Raw genomic sequence first — 26,082 nt, 5'->3', positions numbered from 1 at the left:
GTAAAATACATACCAGAAGGCAACATGTTTTCAGTAGTGGTGAGATTGGGCGACCAACTCTTTGGTCTCTGACTGGTTTTCTTCAGCTCGAGACCTGACACAGTTTGCAGCCCGGTTCCCGCGTTGCCGGACTTCTCTTCCTTCTTCAACTGGTCTTTCGTCGACGTGGGAGACTTCAAGTTCGTATCCGACTTTGATCTCTGAAGTTTCTCCTTGTTCTTCATGGCATCCAGGATACCCTGATAAGTCTCCAACTGCAGCAAGAAGCTGTTATTCGGCTTGATACAGTTCCGTTTTTCTTTCACGTGTTTCCAGGCTTGAGAGAAGTCCCAATTGTATGCTTTCATCGCGTACGCGATCACCACTGAAGCAGACCTCGATACTCCCATCTTGCAGTGCACCAGCACCTTGGAGCCCTCCTTTTTCGCCTTGGTGATATACTTGAACGTGTCATCCCAGTGCTTCAACAAGTCCGTTTTCTCGTCGTCGTACACGCGAACGTTCAAGTACGTGAACATCCCGGGAAAAAAGTTGTCGATTTCTCGGGTAACGTTCAAGATATGCCTAACACTACAAAAGTAAAAAAAAAGGAATTATGTGAAAGGAGTACGAGTTCGATGGAACTAGTAACATAGAGTTGGAGAATCTCGATTAACTGATTTGAAGATAGATTTGAAGTTGTCGGAAAAGTGTTGAAATAGTAAAAATAGGATTCTTATTTAACAGGAAATGTTGGATGTTAAATTTTCATTTAATATGCACGTTCTTCAATGCAGTAGTTCATCTAATTTGTAGTCAGTAGTTATCTAATCTAATCAGAGGCATTTTATTATTGTTCTACTCGAAGGGTGAAATTCAAAATTACGCAGAGAAAAATCTACCTTTTTATAACAAAGAAATTGTTTGAGTGCAAAGGGTTAATATTTGCGTTAGATATTCTAGGGTACAAATTGGTACACTAAACAAATCGGGACTACGAAGAACTCAAACACAACCTTAGATGATAAGGACCGTGTGTAATCGCAAGTCAGTTAATCAAGCAGACCCTACTGCAATCACAAAGTTCCACGGGAGAGATTTGGGACGATAAGAAAGAATAAGGTACCCATTCTTTTGGAGCTCCTCCAAGTTGCTCGCGTTCCATTCGCTTCCTAGGTAAACATGGTCAAATATCTCAGTCGGCGCGTCCATTTGACCCAGAATGGTGAGCATTTCCTGATCGATGAATGGCTTGAACTCCCCGAGATCCATATCGAGATCTTCCTCGAGACGACCTCGAATGTACTTCGAGGTCACCTCGTCGAGGTCTACGGACATCATGATCTCCTTCAACGTCGACCGGATTACGCGTTCAGTCTCGTCCCTTTCTCTGGGCCTATTCAGCAGACAACGCATAGTATACAGGGTGTCCCATTCTTAACCCTTGCCTTCAATACCAAGCCTGACACGCTTTAACACTATTTCTACCGAAGGTGTCAAAAGGCACCTTTTACAATTGTAACTTAGAATTATTTTCTCAATTTAATAATTTTTCCTCAATTGAATCTTGGACGTTTCCTATAGTAAATTTTATAATCGTTATTGGAGAAAAGTTAATTCAGAATATACGACTAAACTTGGAAAATAATTTTAAGTTAAAATTTTAAAAGCTGTCTTCTGACTCCTTCGGTAAAAATAGTATTAAATCTTTCAGACTAAATTATAGGAGATACATATAGGTGTTACTTGCTTCTTTTCAGTCGAAATGAAATTCAATTTTTGTCTGAGTAATATTTATTACTTGAAGTAAATATAAATCTGCTATGAATATAGAAGTACTTATACTTGTAGCTAATCATTAAGAACAAAGTAATTTTTGAGCTAGCAACGAGGAATGGAAGAATTAACAGTAAAAAATTAATCTTCCCAAAAAAATGTTAAAAATTGTTAGAAACAGAAACTTGATGTGTCATAAAGTTGATCGGGATCGAGATTAACGTTGGCAAAATGAAAAGGAAATTTCTGAAACATCGTGACTCACTTGGTGCGTACGCTGTCCGGTGACGGTGGTCTTCGGGATTCCAGATTGTCCATAGCATGCCACTCGTTGAGACACGAGCGATCGCTCTCGATTCGTTGTTCATAGTAACTGACCCAGTCGTGCGACAGGCCACCCAGGAAGTAGTTCTGTTCGCGCGCCTTACTCGAAACCTTGTGCAACGTTTGCAAGGCCGACCTAAAACAAACAATTGTGTCTGAACTATACATTTAGACATTTAATCTGATAAACAGCAGTTTCATTCGCTCGTATAATTCTGTTTCTGGAGAAAGAACGTTGCCTTAAATTTTTGTTTGAAGCTTTAACTAGCGAGCACTTAAACTGACTTTTTCAAATTTCGCGCATTCATTAAGATTCCAATCAACTTATTTTTCAGTTCAAGCATTACTGAATCAGCTTCGTTAATAATTTTTCGAAAAAGTATCTGTACCTTTTCAGTAGTAGTAAATGAAAAAATCAGAAGTGAGTCATTTTGATCCATCTGATATGTATCTCTAATGTTAATCAATTATCTCCATATTAGGAATTCGAATCTTGTAAAAAAGTATTGAATCTACGGATAGTGTTATTTATAGCGCGTTGAATTAATAATAATCTGATATTTTATATACATGATTATTGTTGGTCAGCTTTTCTCATTTCATATTTACTTCTGACACGTATCGATTCCTACCAAGTAACTATTTACTTTGAGTTTATTAATCGATGTTAGTTTGCAAACAGTATCATGTGCAAATAGATTAGATAAACATCGTTAAATCATTCTGACGAATCGAACGAAAAACTAGTTCCGTGATACTTTGTATTTTAGTTCCTGATAAAGTAGTTATGAGCCCACGTTTAAAGCGAGGAGTTCCATAAAGTAATAAACCGTGTAATTTCTCATATTTCTTAATTACTGAAGTCGAACTAATTTATTCAGTATCCTACAAAAATATTTTCGGACCATAAAATCATCAATCTACCGAAGGATCACCGTTTTCTTCTCGCTAAACGAGTGTTTTCTATCAATTACACAGTAAATTGCAAAAAAACAAATAACAAGAAAATATAAATCGTCAGTGATAAAAAAATATGCTTCATTTTTCAATTGTCGGGCAACGGAAAAAAAATGTACCTAAATCAGTCGGAGACGTTAAACAATATTTTTGTCTAATTGATCACGTTTTCGAGGCAATACACTTTGAAAGTTTGTATGACACACTGCTATTTGTATCTCTTTACAAGTGGAAACAGCAAGTCACGATGATACACGTTGGGTGATTCCTATTAAACGGTTCACACGCAATCAATTTTTAAACGCCATTATCGTAAAAACGAGGCATTGCAAGTAGAAATTTCATTCAACGTTTCACGCTTATTTGTTTCTACTCAAAATGAATTTCTCTTGGGTTTCTAGTTCACAATTTCTTAAATATCCTGTACATTTTCGAAGCGACACGATAATGGTTAGAAACAGAGTGCGGATCCTTACGCAAATTGAAATTCTTATGATCATTAGCAGAAAAATAGAATAACGGTGGAGAATAATTTCTCCTAACGAATACTATAAAAATCACTATACTTCGGATACTTTATATCTTTCCATATTGTGTGCATTTTGTGCAATGTTGCGATTCTAAATTTCTCACAAATACATTAAAATCTGTAATCCAGTTGTACGTGTTTTGACTCTAATCAAACGAGACTTCGATTACCTCTTTTTCCTATAATATCGAGTCAGACTCGCGATACAAATTTTCAAACGAATTCGACAGATCCAAATGTTATTTATTTATTTTTCATGTAAACCAGACAAATATGACTTGTCTGTTATCTATCTTTAAACTAAAGAGTAAACGGAGACACAGAATGAGCATCAAATTTTCTTCTTGTACTAAATTATTAACACTGCACTCCAGAGGCGCCTCTCAGTCGCCAATTGATTTGACACAGCAAAATTATAAAGTTTGATATTTAACATAATGCATCAATACGTAAAATATTGAAATGATATAGTTTCGTCATTCAATTTATGTGTGATTTCTTGTCACGTTAGTTTTAAAAAATGTGGTCTACGTCTCACTAGAAAATATTGAATATTTCCAGTGAAATACTTCTGGAGTACGAAGGGTTAAGGATAAATTAGTTTTATCGAACATAGTTGTGAAGGAAATTATAAGACAAGGGGGTTAAATCAGTTTTCGAGCCAAGCGTGGGTAACATTCGTAACAGCTGTAGCACCGCTAGGATCGCGCGGCCCTAAATCAAGCTTTAGCTCGATCGTTTCGTAAGCGTTACGACATTGCCTGCGAAACAAGACTGCAGGATCTACCAAGTAAACGAATGTAAAGATGAACTTTCATCGCAGGTGTGTGAAAATGCTTCGCCAAGGACGTAACAGTTCGAGCTGCTTCGAAGTTACCACTGTACGCGTATCCGATTGTTAATTATATTTTTTTTCCAGTGAACGTACATTCGCATTTTAACGACGAGATGTTCGTTTCAGTATCACTGACCGAATATTCCGCTGCGGTTACTAAAAATCTCATTTTCTTGTTGACACTTTATGAAAAAACAAACTTCCAAAAATAGAGAATCTCATATTCCAAGATTCTTTAAATTAACATTTGTTCAATGATGCATTTGCGAAGGAGTTTATACATGTTTCTTTTGAAACAATGCTTTGTTAAATGGTTCTTGTGATATCGTCCAAACGTACGATAAAAATGATAATAAAATTACTAAATTGATTGTTTACCGATTTACTTTGGAAGATTAATATTTTGCAGAACCATACAGTACACTACATCCTGACAATGAAAAGTGGTGGCAGTCTAATGAAAAAGAATTAGATATTCCTTAAGATGATCAAGTTGTTCATTTTGTTACAAAATCCCAATTTCCATAGAAAATTACAAAATTACACAATATCCTCACAAGAACAGTCTAAAAACCATGAATCTGGAACAGTTTATACATAAAACTGTTGTATAGTAGTGCCTTGTACACCATAAAATCCCAATTTCCATAGAAAATTACAAAATTACAAAATGTTCTGATAAGAACCATGTGAAAATCATGAATCTATAATAGTTTGTAAAGAAAACTATTGCATGACAGTGCCCTCTTGTATACCACAAGATCCTGATTTGTACGGAAGGTTACAAAACACCCTCGCAAGAACAACCAGAAAATTATCATGAATCGCCGGCACTTTTTCAGGTAAGGCTATCATCGTGTACTGTGATCCGATTGTTTCGCACTTGATGATACACGCTACGAGAAAAAAAGTGCAGCTACGAATCCGTCGTGACGTGAAATTATATTTAGCCCGTATCGGGCGCGCTTGAGTGCAGAGTTTATTTTCATCACTATCTTCAGACACTAACCGACGTTCTCAGATCGCGAATAGATCATTTTCAACTACTTTCGCAACGTGATTAGATAAAACCGTTTCCAGCATCTTCGCGTCTAAGTCACCGAGTCCCGCCTACGGAAGCCTGATAGACGCCTTTCGTTATTATGTCAGTCCTCGAAGAGTTTCGCGTAACGAACTAACGTCGGATCGCCGTTGAGGACACACGCGTATTTATAATTAAACATTTTACGTAACGCGTTCACATTTAACCGATATCGATACTGTCGATACCCTTGTCGAACGGTGACCGCTGCCAAATCCTTCGAACACGTAATTAACACTTCAACCCTCGAACAGTGTACGACGAGTGTACTCGTCATGAGAAAGTGACCACTTTTTGCGTAATGGTGAGTATACTTGGTGTATGAAAGAATGAATTAGCTATAAATACTTTGTTATAAATACTGAACATTTTTAATCATTCACTTCGTAACTCTTTGACGGTGGAATTTCATTTTTAAATTCGTTGTTTGCGCGTGCGATTGAAGTAATGACGAGTATGCTGGTTGAACACTGCGCAAAGGTTAAGGGGGTAATGTAATGTGATCGATTAAGAATTGATTTTTTTATTATTCGATATATTCAACGTATAAATCTTTATAAATGTGCTTCTCAAAGTTTGTAGTGCTGTTTGAAAATGTGTAATTTTGTTGTATAGAAAAATAAAAAATGCTACATATACAATGTAACGAAGTTAGACATCCTTTTGTGTGAAACTAACAATTGTAAATGCGCTTTTTCGAAACTACATTTTTCGAATTAGTTGCCACGGTATCTCAAATTATGCTTCGGTACCTCAATCATGCTAAAATATATTTTTTCTGATTTCAAACAGATTCTGATGAAAGACAGAAAAGATCACGAGAATATGAACCTTTAAATTCAAAGCACCGGTATTTTTTAAAGTTTCAATATATTTTTTCAGTATCTGCGATAGCTACGTTCATACTGTTTGAGAATTAATTGGATTTTTTGTTTAAGATATCAGTAAAAGAATTTGCAATTATTCTTTAAACATATGTAAATTTGTAGTATACAACATGTGCTGATAATTTTGACCAAATATTTATAAATAATTCGTAAAAATGTATAGAAAAATGTCAACTATACTAGAATACTCTCTTGATGATGCTATCTGTATATCGGTCATAAGTAGACTGCAAATCTTTATTCATACATCTAAAGTGTAGTGCTTTCTATAATATTTGTTGGAGAGAACCAGTTTCGATCGTAATTTTAAATTTCTAATTACATTCTTAAAAATGCGATTTTGCATAAAGATCCGCAGTCTAGTATAAGTGTCCATTTGTCAATCATACTCGACGTTCATTAACTATTCATACATCTATTTTTACATACTTGTCAGAGATTACAGACATTACAAGCTGTTATGTTTGGTCTTGTCTTAACGTTTCTCACGTTATCATTAAATCCGTATTAATTTTTACGTTTTTTAAACCTCCTTGTTACTTTCATCTTACTCCCTTTTTTACGTTTGATTTGCTGAATTGAAATATTATTATAATTGATAACGTTTAGAAAGTACTCTCTGTAAATGAAATTAGATTAAAATTCAATGATATTAGAATAAATCATTACACCAACTTGGTATATATACATATACTACATGATAATAAAAGTAGATATACATACTACATATATTAACTTTCTCTGCATAATCGAACAAGAAAAAGTTTAACAACTGGTTTATAATTTATGAATGATTTATATATATATATATATTATGTAAGAAGGAACTGTATTAACCCCTTTACACATGCTTTCTTTCTCAACTCTGATTGATACGAGTATTTTATCATTAATAATTTCTTGGAAAAGGAGAAAAACTGTAGGCACATTCCATGTCTATGTTTGATCTTAAGCATAACAATTGATTACAGAAGAATAATATTTACTGCGAATTCCAATGAATTGAGTAATATTTATATTTATTAAATCATGTAGAAAATCTTCACCAGCCTGACACGTTGTTAGAAGGCAAAAAGTTAAGTGATCGAATAGCTCTATAAAAAACAAATTTCCAAAAACATCTCTAATCTACTTACGACAAATTAAAACGATGAATAAAATTTGTTCATAATCTACATTCGAAAAATAAAATTATCGAACATGTTTAGAGAGAACGAGGACAATTCAACCTCTTCAACAGAGCTTGAAGAAGGTACCTTACCTGGCAGTCCTAACGATGCCAGCAAGAACTGTGCTTCTTTTTCGAAGATTCCCTAGGATCCACAAAATAACGGGCAAGACAAAGACAACCGCCACGTGCACGGAAGCACGTGTCACCATGATTTCGCCGGGACCAATATTCGGCCTTGTGGTTTGCTTCCGTGAAGGTCTCTCTCGAATACCCTATCAAAGGAAACGCGTTTTGCCGCTATACAAACTAAGCCTGGGGATTACACGTATCCAAGGTCCTTTCACTAGTTATATTCAGATTTAGTCGAGGTAATTTACTTGACTTCGAAACGTGAGAAATTTGTACGAACGTTTCATTTTTCTTCGACGACGATCGCAGTAACCGAAGAAGAGGTACCAGGATTTCGAAATGCTGTAGAGTTCCCTTCCTTTGATTCAAAGTTACGCGTCCTTCGAATAGATTCAAATTCAGTAGATATTCAATTGAGGTAATGCATATTCGAATTCACGTTATTTAAACAATAACTGCGAATAAAAGAAACGCACTACAACAAAGTAACACGCTGTCTAATCTTCAAGCCATTAGCTACTCTTTCCAATGTCTTTGATCATTTTAGGGGACAACGGGAAGAATACCGAAATAATATGAAAATGCCGTGAAATTTTATACCGATTCTAACCGTTTCAACGAAAAGGAACTGAACTATAGTATCTGTAACGAAGAGTCAATAAATAACAATTTACTAGGAACCAGAATGACTTTCACGTCCAAAATACGTAACAAAAACATCCAATTTTACACGCCGACTGCCAAGGCGATCACTGGATAGCTTGGAAACAATTATAATACACAAGACGATCGACGTTGAATAAAAATGTTTAATAACGTAACGACCGTGACGCCAAAAGATCGATAATTCCTTCCACTTCTCTTTTCCACGAAAGAATAAGTGTTATGTAAAATCCTCGAGATTTTCATGGCAATTAACGCGTTAGATGGAAATGCCAATACCCGGAAGTTCAAGGTTCGAGCGATTCGCGTAGCTCGTGGATCCAAGTGAAACGCAAAAAATCGTGATCCACTGTCGCGCACCACCGTCACTATTAGAACGCGAAAAACGTGCTCCGCCGTTGGCACCAGGCTAACACGTATGGACGGAACGCTCAAATATTTGCTCAGGAACGAGCGGTAGCGTGCACGAGTCGCGCGGCGAAGCTTGATATTCACCGATGAACGAACGGGTTTTTCTTAGCGCGGCCACGTTCCGTCGACTGGCAAATACTCCGATCCGATCGTAGGATCTGGCAAATGAGAATAGCGTGCGTAGGACAGGCCGCCGGCTCTCGCGGTGGTGGGGCGATGACAAACGGGCAAGTCCAGCCATATTTGAGCCGCTCAACAGGCCAAACCGAACGACTCTGGTTTTCCTCAATTTTTCTCGAACGACCGGATAAGGGGGTCAACGATGACCTTGAACCAAATCGAATCAGTGCAGCGTTCGATAGCTTATCGAGGGAAAACCTTTCGCGAGGTTGTATCCTTTACCTTGATCGAACGAACACTGGACAGGGAATTTCGGATTATCACTGCACTTGTTTGCATTTAACACATTTCGACCTAGTTTACTTGTTTGAGTCCGATATTTGTAATAAAACGTTTTTCTAGCAGTGTGTTTACATGTATTTATTAGGTAAATGTTTTACGATGTTCTCGTGAGAACTTGGATATATTATTCTTCGATGATGTTTTTAATAAGAATATAATTATCTGTTTTTGGCTGTTTTTCGAAGTAAATTCCTTGCGAGACGAAATGGGTGAACACGTTTGGAAGTGTATATAATTTCATACAGTTTTTAGTTGAATACTAGAAAGGTTTCATATTCAAGTGTGCGTGATTATGAAACATATACGATAGGACTGTGTTCTCGAGTCTTAGCTACGAATATTGAAATGACGTAGGATTAAGTGATCGGAATCGTTCTGAGAAATGTAAGATAACATAGAAAACTAACGCAGAAAAAATGCAACATTCATGGAAGATAACGAATATGTTAAAAAATAAATAATTTCTTTGTAAACACATTGTAAATTTTATTTTTTAACATTGAATTAATTTCTGCGTTCAATCTATTTCAAGAAGAATTCTTAAAAACAATTTTTACAGCTTCATTAAATTTCCCTGTTCCTTTGTTTCTAGAATTAATCACCTAACCGGATTTAACGTTGACATTGCGAGTGTTTTGTAAATCTAATTTCGCTTTTTTTTCAATTTCTCTTGTCCACGTGCGCCAATAAGAACTCGTCCCGCGAGTCGGACCGGAAATGCGAAAGGCAAAAGAGGATGACCTTTACGAAGAAAGTAGATCTTGACCTGGGCGAAGTTTTATAGGTCCACTGGAGAGTGTATCCTGTTTGCGAAAAGAAGAGGGCCGACTAAAGCGGGCACCGTTACGCGCCCACTTTTAAAGAAACTACGATTTCATCTCTGCCTCGTGACGAAATTTCTTGGAAGCCTATTCCTGAGTTCGTGAAATATTGTGATATATGTTGCAATATTCATCGTGACTCATCTTAAAAAATATATATAAATATATGTGTGTACATTTACAAGTTGTAGATTAAAGAAAGATTTATTTAATCGTCTCCAATATTTCTAGAGCAAAGAAATACGATTAACATCTTATTTTTGGCTGAGATTGATTCGAACGCGAGAATCAGTGCATCATGCATCTGAAATGCAGATAAGAAGTCAATCTTACTTATTATCACTTTACGTTTGATTAATGCATTACTTTCTTCGAATTCTAATTTGAAATGAAAGCAATGAATAAAGGTGACAAATTATCATTCCAATAAAAACGTCAAACAAATTATTTCTATACACAATTAATTTCCAAACGATGCATTTCCTAAATATTCAGTTATTTGAAATAATAAGTAGACGTTTGAACCACGTGTTTTCCCAAAATGATGTTATTACATTCATACGATTAAACTTAACAAAATGTCTACACTATTCAACAACTTGTTATAATCTTCCAACGAATTTATTTATTACATTTATCCCTATATTAGACAAATATCACGAACACGTTGAAAAGAAAAACCACTATCTTTTAGCTAATAAAACAGTAAACACACCGAGAAACACGTGTTCTCGAATTCTCAAAGAAGTTCCCTGCGCTGTCCCTACATATTCAATAAAATCATCTCCTAGGGATAAGAAACGTATCTGACTGCCGGTCAAGGGCAACGATTTTCTCAAATCATTCGGTGTAATGATCCGCGCGTGTATCCAGATCGCGGCAGCACATCCCGCCGGTCGTTATGCTTCGAAGCAGAACGGAGCTGCGTGTACAATTCCATATATCCTCGAACATGTTCTACCGCTGTGGTCACAACAGTGAAAGGAATGGAAACGATTACACTTTTAACATGCGCGAGAGCGCGGCGCGAACAGCCCAGTGACATCAACGGTGTCTGGTTCGAGCATTAACTATCGTTGATAACGATCTAACCGACACCCGTGTGCGTCGCTACTTAGGATTGTCGTTGACCAGGGCACCGTGTAAACGGCTTCGTAACGCGTCCTACATTTTTATCTTGCTCTTGTTACGCTGGAAAGATTCCCTTGTTAAAAGAAATACGAAAACACCATGTTCGGACTCAGCAGGAATCTGTCGAACGATTAGTCCGTCGGTACTGTTAATCCTTTGCACTCCGTGTTCCTTTTATATTTATGTGGGTTGTTTAGTACTTTATTAATAACTACGTTTATTAATAATAAAACGAGTAATATTTAAATATAAGGAATTGTATAGGATCGGCCACGAAGCGTGATTAGCTTAGATTATTCTGCTGCCAGTGGTTCGATCGGAAATTTGTTTAGCTGAAATAACATGATTCAACTCTTTTTTCCAGAGTTATCAAGGTCACTTTCAGTCTTTTTACAGGTAAATCTATTTTTTAGAATAAATCTGATGTACATTCGATATAGGAGTACACAGGGTTAACCCTAACATGGTTCTCAGTTTTATCGCATGTTTGTCGTATTATATAAAAGTAGAAATGCAGAGTTTAGTTAGAATTTTCTAGTCTTGTTCTGAAATTAAAAAAAAAAACCTAAAATGTTAGGTTGAGTTAAACCTTTCACCGGAAGCATCTTTTTCAGTTTTTTGGCTTGGAAATCGAAGTTACTTACTTCAATTGTATTTTGACATTAAAACTACTGTGTTATCGAATTGACTGTTTTATATTTTGTTATGAAAATTACGAGAGCGTGCTTATTGAGGTTTCAAATAATTTATATTTTAGTATATATACTAAATCAATTGATGCAATAATTGTTTAGAAAAGCATTTATATCTTTCCAATGATTGTAACAGGAGAAACAAGAAATTAATGATTTTAACCTATCTGGTACTTCTACTGTTAATAATGCCACTAAAATTGGACTTATGTGTAGGATAATTATAATATTACGAATAATTATAGCGTTGGCGTTGTGTCAACGCAATACAAACAAGCATTATTTTCCTTACAATGACTGAAACATATTCTATTTTTGTTTTTCAAAAAGGTTCTATGAACCTGAATTTTATTATAGTCTGTGCGGTGCAAGAAGTTAGTAATCACTGTAGTAAACTTTAATTATTTTTTATTCAATCAATTGACTCGCTTCAAATTTGCCAAATTATTCGAGCTATGAGTTGATATTTTTCAGTAATTAATCTTGACATTGTAGAATTTTATTTAATTTTATTTATTCCAATCGTACGTTGTTAATAATTTTTTCTTTAATATGTCGCCAACCTATTCAACTAAATATTAAAAGTAACAATTCAAATTGGACACAACTTCTATAAGTAACAGTATTTTCATTTTCAGCAATTTACCACTAATCAAACTATTTCAACTCCCCGCCACTCATAAAGAGCCACGTAACGAGTCAAACAAATTGCAAATAGCGCGTTTAGGCTAAGGAGTGTTCAATAACACCGCCTCTATTTCACTGTCAACTAGGAAGTCGTTGCATGAAATTTATTCTCAACTTTTCTCTCAATGGGAAAGCGGTAGATTTTTTTTACTCCACTCGCGAAAGTATTCGGCGTAGTTGTCGAGGGACATTGCGATTTCTCTGCGAAAAAGTGAAAACAGGAGTCGAAATTGTACAGCCGAATGCAGAGAAAGAGAAATAGAATGATTCGATGATGTAAAATGATCTGACATGTAACGTACGTAGAAATGTCAGATGTAAATTCTTCATCTCATATACTACTTTGCTGACTTCGGAAATGTTCAAGATTTTTTTGTCACATTTACATAACAAGGAATCCACAAAAGCTTACTGGCTAATTTCCTTTTTTACGTAACAAAACATTGAGAACTCTGATTTATGGTTAATAGAAAATTTGAGAAAATTTCCAGATACAATCATCACAATAACATTTCGTTACTGTAAAAATATACATTTTGTCGTTTTTAAACGTTCATAATAAAACTGCATTTTCCCACATGTCTTAGCGGCTTTAACCCTTTACACTCGAAAGTAATTCTCAGTAACCAGTTGAATTAACGCAGCAAAATTATAAAATTGAAAAACGTGTGACTGCAAAGTAGTCTTATCGAGCACAATTGTGAGATAAAAAGTAGGACAACGTGTTGAAGTTCACATTTGACCACCGTATCCGACTACACCTATCCAATAGCCACTCGCTAACACGCTATACAACCGTGTATCTCGAAGTCAACGTATTCCACACAGTCGGCAGTCACTGAAACGATAATTGCCGGTGTTTCGCGTGTCCCGCCAGGAAATGGCTAATAAAAAAAATCGCTTCGGGAATATCGCGAGCAACGATCGGAAACGGACCGTATCGAATATCGATGGCCTTATCACCGGAGGGGAGCTGGGACGAGGTGTCACTTTGCGCCGATGTGTTCGTCATCCGGTCGAGAACCGGTTGGCGCGCGAAGGTTCATTGATTCCCCGTTAATCCGTGAGCTCTTCCTGCTCCTATTGAAATGTGTTTTAGCCGGTCCGCGAGCGCGGCGAACAGGTTCACGGGGCGTAAAACGCCGCGGCGAGGGAAGCGGCCGAGCGCGTTGCATAATCAGGAATCGGCGAGCTCCGAATTAATTCGAGCCGGAGATGGATCGTCGTTTTTCTTGCTCTGGCCGAGCCGGGGCGAGCAGGAGAGCACGGGCGCTTATCGCTGGACTGAAAACCACACCCAAACCTGTTGCCGGCGACCTGAAAACCGGCGAACTCGATATCTTTTGTGCCGTCAGGAACAAAAACCGGCCGTACTTAACCCGCCGCGGAACCTCGATCATCCGTGGAACTCCTTAAATCGAAGGTAAGCCGATCGGATCCGATACCGATCAAATTTTACCGACGATGTACTCGTTCGAAACTCGCATACGCGTTTGGATCCTTTCTTCACTCGATCGTGTTTTTGAACTTCTTCAGAGACGTTTTATGATTGATACTCTTAGATTTCGCATTCGTATCCGTTTCTTTTTTTCAAGCATATTTTCGAGTTTGCCAGAGGTTCGAGGAAATCGAAAGTGAAAATCACTGGTTGTACTCGATGATAAGTTTTTTTAATAATATTTTGAATGTTTATGGAAATGTTTGATCAACGAAGGGTTGGTTACTGTTGGAAGTACCGAGAAGCGACCTATTTTCGACGAATTTAATTATACTTCTACTTTCTAACCGATTTCGAATTTGACAAGGTAAATCAGAGAAATGGGTACTTGTATGACCGTATACTATTTCACTAAGAATTTTAAGTAATAAGTAATATGATAAGAATAAATAAAACCGATAGTAACAATAATATTAACACCAATAATACTACTACTACTAATAATAATAATAATAAATTAGGTGAAACCAAGAAACCGGAAAGGAAGAAGATAATACTAATAATAACAATAATAATAATAATAAAAGATGATTTTCAGAAAATATTTCTCGCATAGTCTAGCGTACGAACCGAAACGAGTCAGTTTTCCTCAGAAACCAGTTCTATCGGCTCGAACACGCTTCTCTAAATGGAACTCGATATCCGCCTCGCAAAACCCACGAAATCCGAAATTTCTTATCGAAGTAGCACTTTCTTTCCGTGGTGCCATTTCATTATTCATCCTCGTTACCTAACGCGCGGATAGCATTACGAATCGACGTCCAACGACACCAGTGAAAGTGACCAGAGAACGTAAAACACATCTAAGGGGTAGCCACCTGTCTGCCAGGCCGACGGGTCATCGCGTTAATGATCCTTAATTGTTATCTACGTAAATATTACAGCGACAAGCAATTATTATTTATTGGTCGTCGATGTCGAGACAAGCCACGCCTCGCGATCTCCTTTCCTCCGAGCGTCCCGAAGGAAAATGGAAGAATACGAAAACCTGCCGCGCCGCGGTGAGTTCATTTGCGCGCCGACTCTTGGCGCGGCGAACCGACGCGACGCTAAAACTTCCTTGAGTCGATTGTCCGTAACGTGTTTCTAATGGTATCAGGAAAACGTCGGTTGATTTCAAATGATATAGAGAGTAATATTTGGTTTCAAATCGTATTAGGATTAATAGTAAGTTTCGAATAATATTGAGAATAATATTAGCTTGTGAAATATATCGGGATTAAGAGTGGATTTCGAATCGTGCTGTAATTCATAGTGGATAGATTTGGAATTACATCGAGATTAATATTAGGTACTTTATTAATTTAGATTTCTACGATTTTTCTTACCTCCCTTTCCCCGTTAATTTCTTGCTTTACGATTTATTTGGTGATTGGATTCGCAAGGGTTATTTTATCGTTAATAGTCTCCTAGCATGATACATGTTATACGGCTACATGTTTGCAAACAGTATTTACTTTCAATTAATGTGAACTTGGGATATTCGTATTCAAGAAACTCACTTTAATGTGCTTATCGCGTGTCTAACTCCATATCGTAAGGATATTAGTTGTCTGACATACTTTGAAATGAGTTTCACGAGGAGCTCTACGGTTTTTTTTTAAACATTTAAAGCAAAATGTTGTTTGATCCAGGTGAAAATGTTTTATTGTTATTTCCGTTACTCTACAGTCAGGATTTAAAATTGTCTGGAAGAAACATACAAAATGGAGCTGCCAATGCTGTCGGTAAGACAGGTTTCTAATTTTGTATTTCAAGTTCAAGATGTCGGACAATTCGAACGTTTATGTTTATCAAAACTGTAGCAGTGAAAAACGTTACAAAATTACAAAAGTATAAAAGAATTATTTTTTTTTTTAACTATAAAGCTTCATTGAATGTTAATCACAATGTAATTAGCTGGGAGCTTTGTTTTCCTTTTACAATTTATTTTTCGATCTCTATATAACACACTGTTTTCAAATGTAATTACTTGTTCATACAATTATCATTTATACAGATACAATTACATATTAAAAACAAAGTCTAAAACAACTTCAAAAATGGAAGCTGTCTTCTCTACGAAGAAAAATGAGCAAATTTCGGTCATCTTTCACAGGACGTTTCGACTAACGCAAAAAAATTGTGGGCGGCCGACAGCAAAGTGGAGCGGCGTTTTACAATATCCCGGGGGTGCAGTATGGTTTCAGGGTCGCATAGTAGAATTCGGCAAAGTGACCATGCGTCGCGACGCGCCCATAAATGGCGCGGGCGATGGTCCATGGTCGCGAGCAACCCCACCACCACATTGACGGCCGAGTCCACCGAGGCTTCTCCAAAAATAGGATGACAACGTCAACGACGATAGACCGACGGAGTTTTCGGTGCCGTAACGATCCTCGTCGTGCATTCCGCTCGACAATGGGACCTCAGCGAACGCGTGGCGTGAATCGATCAACCCTCGCTCCATGTATTACAATTGAACCACCCCGACAAGGGTTAAGTTCAATCCTCTCACCTTCGTATCAAGTTCACCAGGAAATCTCGTTACGTTTTTCTTTTTTCAGCAAGTCTGAAGATAAATTTCTAAAAGTTTAAAGATAATTCTGAAAGTCCGAAGATAAATTTCTTTTCGTTGAATTTAGGTTTTTAGTCAATCAAACGTCGTGTAGCTTGTTCGACAACTTTCTATCCTGCGTCTGGGTATTTATTTGCAATATTTTTGCTCGCATGTCGTGATATAAATTGTACGCTAAAAGAAAGGGATACGATCTGTTTGGCTGATTTACTAATAAGAATATTATTTGATCTCTTGAAGATCAAGTGAAACTCTGTTTTTGTGATGTCGGTGTGCTAGCTTTGATGTAAAATTGATTGCATTGGTAGTAATAAATGTATAATATCAAATACAATTGTGATGGTTTTGATGTAATTAAATTAAGTAATTGTAATTCATATTTGTGCGAACAATTATATATCTCGATAACATATGTTACCAATGCAATCAATTTTACGTTAAAGTTTGCACATCAACATTACAAAGACAAAATTTCATTTAATCTTCAAGACAATAATATTCTTATTGCTGAATTTATTATATTATACATATAATATCCTCGGATAGATATTACCCTAATTTGTACCAATGTAAACAGTTTTACGTGATTATACTTCTAGCACAGCAAATATATACATATAGGGTGTGGTATATGAATCATACCAATCAAATATCTCGAAGAACATGAGAAATGTGTGGAAATGTTTCCCACGAAAGTTCAAGGATACCAATTTTTATAATTGTTCTCGCGTTCGAGTGATACAGCTTGGTTTAATGCACGAAATGACCAGAATAATATCATACTTAACTTCTAATTAATTCTGTCATAAACGTAAATCAGAACGCATCAAGAATTCTTTATGATAATAATGAAGCAGTAAGTGATTCAAGATTTATACTGACTACTATTTAAATTGCCAAGCGAATGTCAAGATGTCATAAATAAAACAATAAACAGAGACTGTAACTACCAGAACTGAGAAGATTTTTTTATGGAAATTCACAATCTTTTTAAGAAATTTTAACGACGAGACTTAACGCATCAAATTTAATTGCACTATCACTAAGCATTTCAAGCTAATAAAACTGGTACGATTACTATTTTTTACTACATTTAAGTAATAATTTTTAAATGATTGATTTCAATAGAGTTAGTCAATTATAACAGCTAATATATAAACGATATTTTCGAATATATAACATTAGAGTCGTTGAATGCCGATCATCTTACGATTGAATATCAAACACACAACTTTACATTTTTTATACAAAAAGCAACATTGTAACGTTGGTCGTAAGTTCGTTGGTTTCAACCACACCACCGACAGCCGGCAAAGAATAAACTTTCTTGAGATAATTCGTCCATTGTTCGCCGCGTATTCGAATACGCTCCGATTGCAGTCTCCTTCTGCGTGTCTACAGGTTACGTAAGGATTCGCAGCGAAGACGAGTTCCGAAAGGTAAATTCATGTAGCAGCGTATCAAGCAAGAACAAAAGAGATCATCGAACGTAATTACTTAGCGGGCGATCCGTGTGGGAAGATCAGGACGTGTTTTCACCCGCGCTGAAAAATCCGCGAGCGGAAGAGGTTGGGCTGGCAAGAAAGTTCCTCACCGACCGACCGCGCATGAGACAATTGCGATGCCGACCAATTAAGCCACGGCCCACGCTTCATTTTTCCTTTCATTCGGCTCGACCTCTTCCGCATCGATAGCATCACGACGCCGCTTCGACAATTATTTCTTTGCTCTTTTTCTGCTTTTCAACGCTACATCCTATGCGACAATTGACTTTTTGACGCTGGAACTGCCAGAACAACATATGTCGAGTCTCTTCTTTCATAGTTATTGAAATGACGCGGATGATCCCTTGGTTTTTTGGTGCATTGGTTAATTTGTTCTTTCTTTTTTTAGTCACAGAATGACACAGAATGACGCAGAATGGCGCAGATGATTTTCTGAAAAATTATTCAATAAGTCGATTCAGACGAATCCAAACTAGACTATAAGCAAACAGAAATCTTAATAAATGTTTTTTTTGTACATGTTATAGAGTTTCTGGCTACATACGGATTCTGATCTACAGGTTTTGAAAATTGAATATCTTTTCCGTTGTATGTTTTGAAATTTGTATGGGCACGGTATTAAGTAATCGAATCTTTGGCTGGTATAAATAAAAAAAAAAATGAGATTTCTGTTAGAGTTATTAATACTTTGTCGTAAATGATAATTAATCACACGCGTATTCCATTATTAGTCAGTTCTAAGAAATGTCAAACAACAATGAGATAACAATACGAATGAAATTATCATCTTTAGAGATTTTTTAATTAAAAAGAAAATAAAAGTGTTAAAAAAAATATTCAATAAGTCTAGACCTATCTATCACCAGATCTAATTACAAAAGAAGGGATGCAGTCACTACTGCTAATTAGCAATATCCTACAGGAAACCAAACTAATTTCTCTTTGATTTCACATTGATCGATTACGAAAATGGTAATTATCTTTTAATTAAGGCAGACCTGAAGGTTGATGGGCGGTATCAGGATACACTTTCCCCGAAGAAAAAGATGATTACATTTTCTTTCACGTAATTGCTAAGATTTCTACCATAATATCGAATGCTTAAGTTCCACGTAGCCCGATGATTTGGTTTTAGTTAAATATGTCTTCAGATTTCAGTCATTTCCACGCAATTTTCCACGATTACTATATCTTTGACGATTGTCCTGATATTTATGGACAACGTAAGCAGTGTGCATGTGGGATGAACTCTTTTACGCGTGTTTCGTCGACGGCCGTATATGCATACGTATATCGTGGGTGTCGTCTCGGACCATCCGTCGCAATTACACGACATTATTTATTAGTCACGGTTATTAGGCATACGGCAACGATCGTTTCTACTCAATTGATTCGATTACTTTAAGAATGATACGTGTATACAGGAATTTCCCCGGCAAAATTGAACCTAACTAGAGTGCGTTGCGTAATGCTACTGCCGCTAGTACTTTCTAATGTTTCGGATATTTTTAACAATTAAAATGAGAAATCTTGATGAAATTGGTATTCATACGATTTAGAGGTTGACTTCTCGATAGGAGAAATATTTTGTAAGTTTTGAAAATAAAGAAACTTCGCTGACGAAGTTGCAAATACGTTATTTTGAACAAACAATACATACAATATTTTTGAAAAATATTGATATTAAGAAGATATTAGGTATATAAACATATGAAAAATGTGATAACAAAAATGCGTTTAATCACATTTACGTTTGCTTATCTAAAACATGTAACTTCACGTTTGTCTTTTGAACCATCTGTCTTCAACCATTAGAAGCATAACTTCAATGAAGTTTATTCTAATATTCTTATTGTAAATATAAAAATATGAAAATAATAAACATGATATAAATAATTAATATGAAATTTTTAGTAGCATGTACGTTTCCTTCCTTTCAACGAGCGTCTGTAAACAACGAATATATAGTATAACCACTTCAATTACCTTGCATAAGCAACTGACACTACAATTATAATTGATTATCAATTATTTTGTAAGAAAATAATTAAAGCTCAATTTAGTAATCAGATCTGCTGTTCCAATTCTTTTAGTTCTCACTTGAATGCGTTTCAAAAGAGATATGGCCATATTCTCCCAAATACCTTTTCAAAGCTCCGAAACATTTCGAAAAGTGAGTGATAAAATTTGACACCGCGTCGGACGCCTGTTTCGGTTCATATAATATCATTTCGTTCTCTTCCGAAACGTAGCTTATTGACTTATGTCATTCACGTTCGTTCAAAAATTCGACTTACCACATAGCCTGCACGGACACTGGCTTGAAAATGTGCTGTCGACTGCAAACGCTGACGCTGAAGCCTCTGTAACAGAGAAGAAAAGGGGGAAAACAATGAAAAGTCGGGTCTCTTGCGAGGGTCACGCGGTTCACCTTATATAGGGTGGCCAACCGATCGTATCGACGAGCTATTTTATTGCCGGCCGAAACGACCCAACTTCCCCGTTGTAGGTACTTACAAGTAGCTCGATGCTATTTTCGATCGCGCCTAGCTTGTTACAATTTCTCACTCGGCCCGCGGTGCAAGCAATGTTGTACCTTCGAATCCTTCAGGTACGAAATAGTTCACGGAGATAAATGGACCGTTTCACAATGAAATTTATCGTGAACGCGGCGTAAACCTATTTTTCTGGGAGAATTGTCAAATCGTTGGATATAATACGTTCATTATTTCTAGCGAAGCGTAACTACTGAAGTAATAAAATTATTTTTGTGGTTAATTATCGAGTGAATGAACTTTCTTATAATGAATATGGTTATTGTGCATATTTAACGTTAGAACTACTACGTATTTAATGCGGTTGATATATAATCTGTATAAAAATTGTAACAATAGATTTTTCTCAGTTTCTTCAGGTATTCGCTACAGAATTCAAGTGAAACTATTTATTTTTCAAATCGTTTCGAACAGTCAATACTTTTAAGGTATGAATAATTGCGAAACAAGAAAACTGAAGCTCTATTGTTAATATAATATATAACAATGAAGCTATAATTTATTACCGCAAAAGAAGATGAGAAAACATTCATTCTAATTTCAGTACATTATTTAAAAAATAAATAGAAATCATTTAATATTCTTTGAGGAGTATAGCTGCTTAAACATTCGTACTCCCCTAACAAAATCAATATTAACACTAGGACCACTATACCAGTCAAAATGACTGATTTCGATTGTTCTGTTTCGCAATTATTTATATCTTAAAAGCATTGGATATTTGAAATGATCTTGGAATTAAATAGTTTCATTTGAATACTATAATGAATACCTGAAGAAACTGAAAACAATTTATTGTTGCAATTTTTATAGGGATTACATATTAATCGTATTAAATGCTCGGTAGTTCTAGTGTTAATAAAATCTATTAATCCCTCAAATCAAAACTAATAAAAATTTCTATCAACATACTTTAGAACGCGTATACACGATTGCTTCTTGAACATATGTGCTACCTAAAGATGCATAAAGATGCATAAAGATGCATAAAGATCCGCTCGTGACTTCTGATTGTAAAGACACGAGACCCACAATCTCGGTGAAGATAATTGAAATTGTGCAAGCACCAGAACGAACGCAACAGTCCCCCTGTCTCCCCTTCGTCAGGGCACTGTTGTTGGTTTACTACTTCTGTTTCTTTCTTTTTTTTTGCCAACCGGCAATTATTCAAAGTCCTGATTTCGCTGTTTCGAAGCGGCAATCGGCGTCACGCGGCCGAGCAAACTGTCGGCTTGAAATTACAACAGTAACGCAACTACACTCGCTCGCAACGCATTACAACACGCGCCGCACATCCAGCATAACCGTTAATTACGCATTATGTAAAGGGCCAACCGGTGCAAAACCGACAGCCACGCGAACGTCGCGTACCATCAATTACTCTGTAGCAAAGATCGGATTAACGGATAAAGGATAAGCGGTACAATTCCTTTTGCAACCACAGATGTTGGAATCCCTTATCCACGATTATTCATTAGAGAAGAAAACGATTCCTTAATGTTCATCCTGGGTAAATATTTACCTTAAAGCTTTTATATTGCTTCTGGAAAAATAATATTTTAATTTGAGTAACCGAGGAAAAAATAATGTTGATGTTTTCAACACAAACAAATTTTCAACGGAATTCGACAAATCTGAATGTTACTTCATTGTTTTTCATACAAACGAAATATTACTTGGCTGTTATCAATCTTTAATCTTTGAAGTAAACTTAGACAAAGAATGAAAATTAAGTTTTTGTCCTTTTCTATTAAATCATTAATGATAAAGTAGATAGCCGAGCATAATTGGAAAATAAAGAATAAGACAAGGGATTAAAATTACTTTAAAATCTTTCTTGCGTGTATAACTCAATATTATAATGCAGAGATTAAGTATCTCGTAAGTGAGCTGTATTATTCAAAATCATCACATTACTTTTTTCCTCTTTCATGAAACTGTTTAACTACATTTCCTGTAGTTCCCTTAACTAATTTCCTACATTCCCTTTTTCTAATCTTACACCTTTTGTTTCCTATGTTTACAATTGAGAAATATTTTCTACAATATCAAAGTAAATGGTTAAACAATTTATCCGAATTCCGTTTTGTTTAAATACCTTAATTAGAGTGTTCAAGTTTCAACATATCCAGCTAACATAAAGTAATGAATAACGGTGTTCCTCGGTATATAATAAAATACACTCAAACAAAAATAAGTAGTAAAGAAAAGAAAAGATATAATGAAATATATTGAAATAAACTTCGTCCCAATAACAGCCAGTTCTGCTTCGAAGTACTATAAGTTTGCTGGCCGTTTCCGGTAAACTTAGAATTCCACGATCCAGCTTTCCCCAGGACGAAACGGTACTTCTGTGTCATTACAAGTCACGCATGTTCAGGGTAAATGTCCAGTGGGAAAAATGTCCCGTATTTTGCATTGCCAAACATAACCTGAACCTCTCGTGCAGTAAGCGGAGGACTTGCTGGAACGGACAACAATTTTATTGGTACCTTTCAGAAGTAACAGAACGGCTCTACTCGGTTGTTAGCATGGCATGTCTTAGCGTCAGGAACGGGACAAGAACAACGACGGTCGGAATTAGTACATTAACCTATTTTTCACTGACGTTACGACAACGCAACACTGTCGACAATTGCGTTCCCTACAATTATACAGACAATCGTTCTTTTTTCCTTTTCAAAATGTTGTATGATGTCCGAAAACAATACATGATGTAATATAAGAATGTGTAAGCGTGTACAAGCTTCTTCGAAACATAAAGGAAGATGATTCGGTGATTATAAGAACAAGAATTTTATATATTGATTATATTACACTCAATCCTGCTACTGAAATTTTTGGGTACCAGGCAACACTGTCAAAGGATTAATGCATGATTCGTCCCTTCAAAATTATACGGAATGGAATACGGATGGAATATTCAAACAAAATAGTTTCGTTAAAGTATAAACACGAAATCAAGAAAATTTCAATTGCAAACATTTTAACCGTACCCTCCCAATCGTAGCGCCAATGGAATATCGAGATTCTTCTCATTAAAATGAGTCCAAACATGACGTAAATCTTACTCTCTTCACGAACTTTTAATTTCGTTAATTACATTAAATCGGTAAAACTAGTCCGATCCCCATCGTGTTTGGACCCATTTTAACCACAACAATCTCAGAAATTCACTGGTGCTTCATTTGAGAAGGTAAGGTTAAAATGACTGCAATTGAAATTTTCTTCATTGCATGTTTACATTTGACGCGTGCGACATCCAGAAGTCCCGCATTTTTCAGGCTATGTCAGGCTGTACTCGAGTTAGTTCCTAGAAGCAAACAGTTTCCTCCTGTTTTTTCTGCTCGGTTAAATTCCACTGCTGAGACTTGACGTTGTAGCATTTAAGCGAGCATTACTGTAAATACTTTCTCGACCCACCCCGCCCATTTCGTCGTTATTCTATCTCTGCACGAACGACACACGACCCGAACACACGACCCAACCCCGACAGCTTCGGAATCGCTGACACGACCTTCCGCCGTGACCTTGGTGTTCACCTGTCAAGTACCTTGCTCGAACACAGCTTACGGTAACGCGCTCCATTTCCCTACGGCCGTATGTTCGAGCAAAAGAGAGTGGCGCTGACCTTCGCGTTCACCTTTCCGCGGTAGCCGGTGGCGCGCCGCGTGGAACGTAGCCTAAGATGCTTAACTTACACGTTTCTCGATACACCAGCCGGACCTCTCTCGATGCACCACCGGTCCCAAACCGCGCTCTGCTTGCCTAATTGATCGACTTCGGGCTCGATCGCGTGCCTCGTTAATGACTCACCCGCAGCTGAAAGCTACGCTCTCCCCGATAACCGAGCCAGTTTTTCTCGGCAAGCAGGATCAAAAAGTTCGCTAGAGCAGGGAGAGAGGCTCTAGATCCCAGCGATTCGGACCGGGTCCGGAGCGATTTGTTCCCCGGCGTTTTTACTAGACGCGGAACGGGGTAGCAATGAACCGAGGAGAAAGTCCGGAACTATTCCTGCGCCGGCAAATATCTGATAACCTGTAAAATTCTGATCGCTTTCTCTGCTCTTTGAATAAGACTCGCGGGAATGCGGCGACGATTATTAGCGGAACGCTGCGTTAACGATCTCGTCGCGTAACAACCGAAACGTTAGCTAGTCTGCGGCGAAGAAACGCGCAGCCCACGTTTCGGCTCTTTTGAAATGAAGAGTGGCGTATGTATACTTTACTGAGGTAAGTTTGTTTTTAGTGGGAACGTTTGGATTTCGATGTTAGCTCGGATGATTATTTTTCGAGGTGTTTATAAATATAACTAGAAAAAATTGTGAGGTGCTAAAAGTGTTAATATGTTGATGAGTTGATTGGGGAATGGGTAAATGATTGAAGAAGTTGAAGCAATTTCTTTGACGAAAGTGTAGTTGGAGATTTCAGATTATTGGATTCTTGCGTTTGATGGATCCAATAGAATTCGATTCGATCGTTGGCATTGTGAAAATGATGGCTTTTGAAAATGCAAAGTATTTCATTATATTATGTAAATATCATTTTTCTTTCTTTTAATCGTGTAATTTTATTTCATTGTGTTTCATTATCGTTCACTGGTCTTTTAATTTCATGAAAAATTCATGAAAATTAAAACATTACATAAATATACAACTGAAATTCGAGAAACACCAACGTACCCGTCGCCGTCGAGAGTAATGGCAGTGTCGGCTAGGACTCGAAGCACGAGACCTACGGTCGCCCTGTCGTGACAGTCGATACCGAGCAGGCAACTCTCTTCGGCATTCTGTCTTCCTGTGCATGACACAACGACCAGATACCTCGTCCTTCCTTGATGCACTGATTCGAGTTTCACTGCCTAAAATCAGAACATAGAAATCTCTGTTAGAAACAACATCCTTATAGAAAACAATTGATATAATTCAGTGAAAATCCTTGAAATCACCATAAAATGTAATAAGTAAGTTTTTTGGAAATTTGAGAAATTAAATCATTTTTTTACATCCCAAATTTACAAATACTTTTGAACATTTATTACACAAATGAGACAAACAACATGAAAAACTACTTCAAATTCAATAGGAAAGTTATAATGGTTTATATAAACGGAGACGTGACAATGATTGCTTAAAAACAGTAATTTTTAACATTCTTAAAACATGTTCTCTAGAACGTACATTTTATGTTTTAGATTTCTGTATATAATTGAATGAAAATAACGTAAGATCTTAAATAATAATGCAAATTGAGTAAGATCTCATTTCGTTCCTCGCAAAAAAGTGTATTTTCTTAAACTTTAAAGACTATTGTCTAGAGGTGTCTTAAAATTAAAAGATTAACATTCTGCTTGTCACTTCCTCGTGAAAAAGGCAATTTTCCAGACTGGACAAAAAGGCTTACAGAAAAAGCTCTTCGATCAAAATAGAAACA

At 36.6% G+C, this 26,082-nt stretch overlaps 1 protein-coding gene and 1 long non-coding RNA gene across 13 annotated transcripts in view; one reads left to right on the top strand and one right to left on the bottom strand.

Moving 5' to 3' along the window:
- Positions 1-26,082, bottom strand: part of ssh (Protein phosphatase Slingshot) — an 84,433-nt gene that overhangs the window by 5,665 nt on the left and 52,686 nt on the right. For 6 of the 12 annotated variants that reach the window (XM_031987621.2, XM_076365937.1, XM_031987622.2 and 3 more), the window contains 5 exons: positions 25,332-25,510; positions 20,393-20,458; positions 2,021-2,215; positions 1,106-1,375; positions 14-570 (listed from right to left, as the gene is read on the bottom strand). In XM_031987621.2, coding sequence (XP_031843481.1) covers positions 14-570; positions 1,106-1,375; positions 2,021-2,215; positions 20,393-20,458; positions 25,332-25,510 — 1,267 coding nt within the window. Of the gene's footprint in view, positions 1-13; positions 571-1,105; positions 1,376-2,020; positions 2,216-7,629; positions 7,875-7,948; positions 8,311-8,610; positions 8,745-9,945; positions 10,004-20,392; positions 20,459-25,331; positions 25,511-26,082 lie in introns of those variants that run through there. The other 6 variants (XM_031987626.2, XM_076365939.1, XM_076365938.1 and 3 more) reach the window with 6 other exon arrangements.
- LOC143174371 (uncharacterized) lies at positions 5,416-8,342 on the top strand. Its single transcript, XR_012998222.1, has 3 exons — positions 5,416-5,785; positions 7,577-8,086; positions 8,216-8,342. It is a non-coding gene; the product is annotated as an uncharacterized LOC143174371 (long non-coding RNA).

Source organism: Nomia melanderi, chromosome 3 (genome assembly GCF_051020985.1).
Source record: "Nomia melanderi isolate GNS246 chromosome 3, iyNomMela1, whole genome shotgun sequence".
Taxonomy (NCBI): Eukaryota; Metazoa; Arthropoda; class Insecta; order Hymenoptera; family Halictidae; genus Nomia; species Nomia melanderi.
Note: the sequence above shows the minus strand (reverse complement) of the source record. Positions and strands in the feature narration are given on the sequence as shown.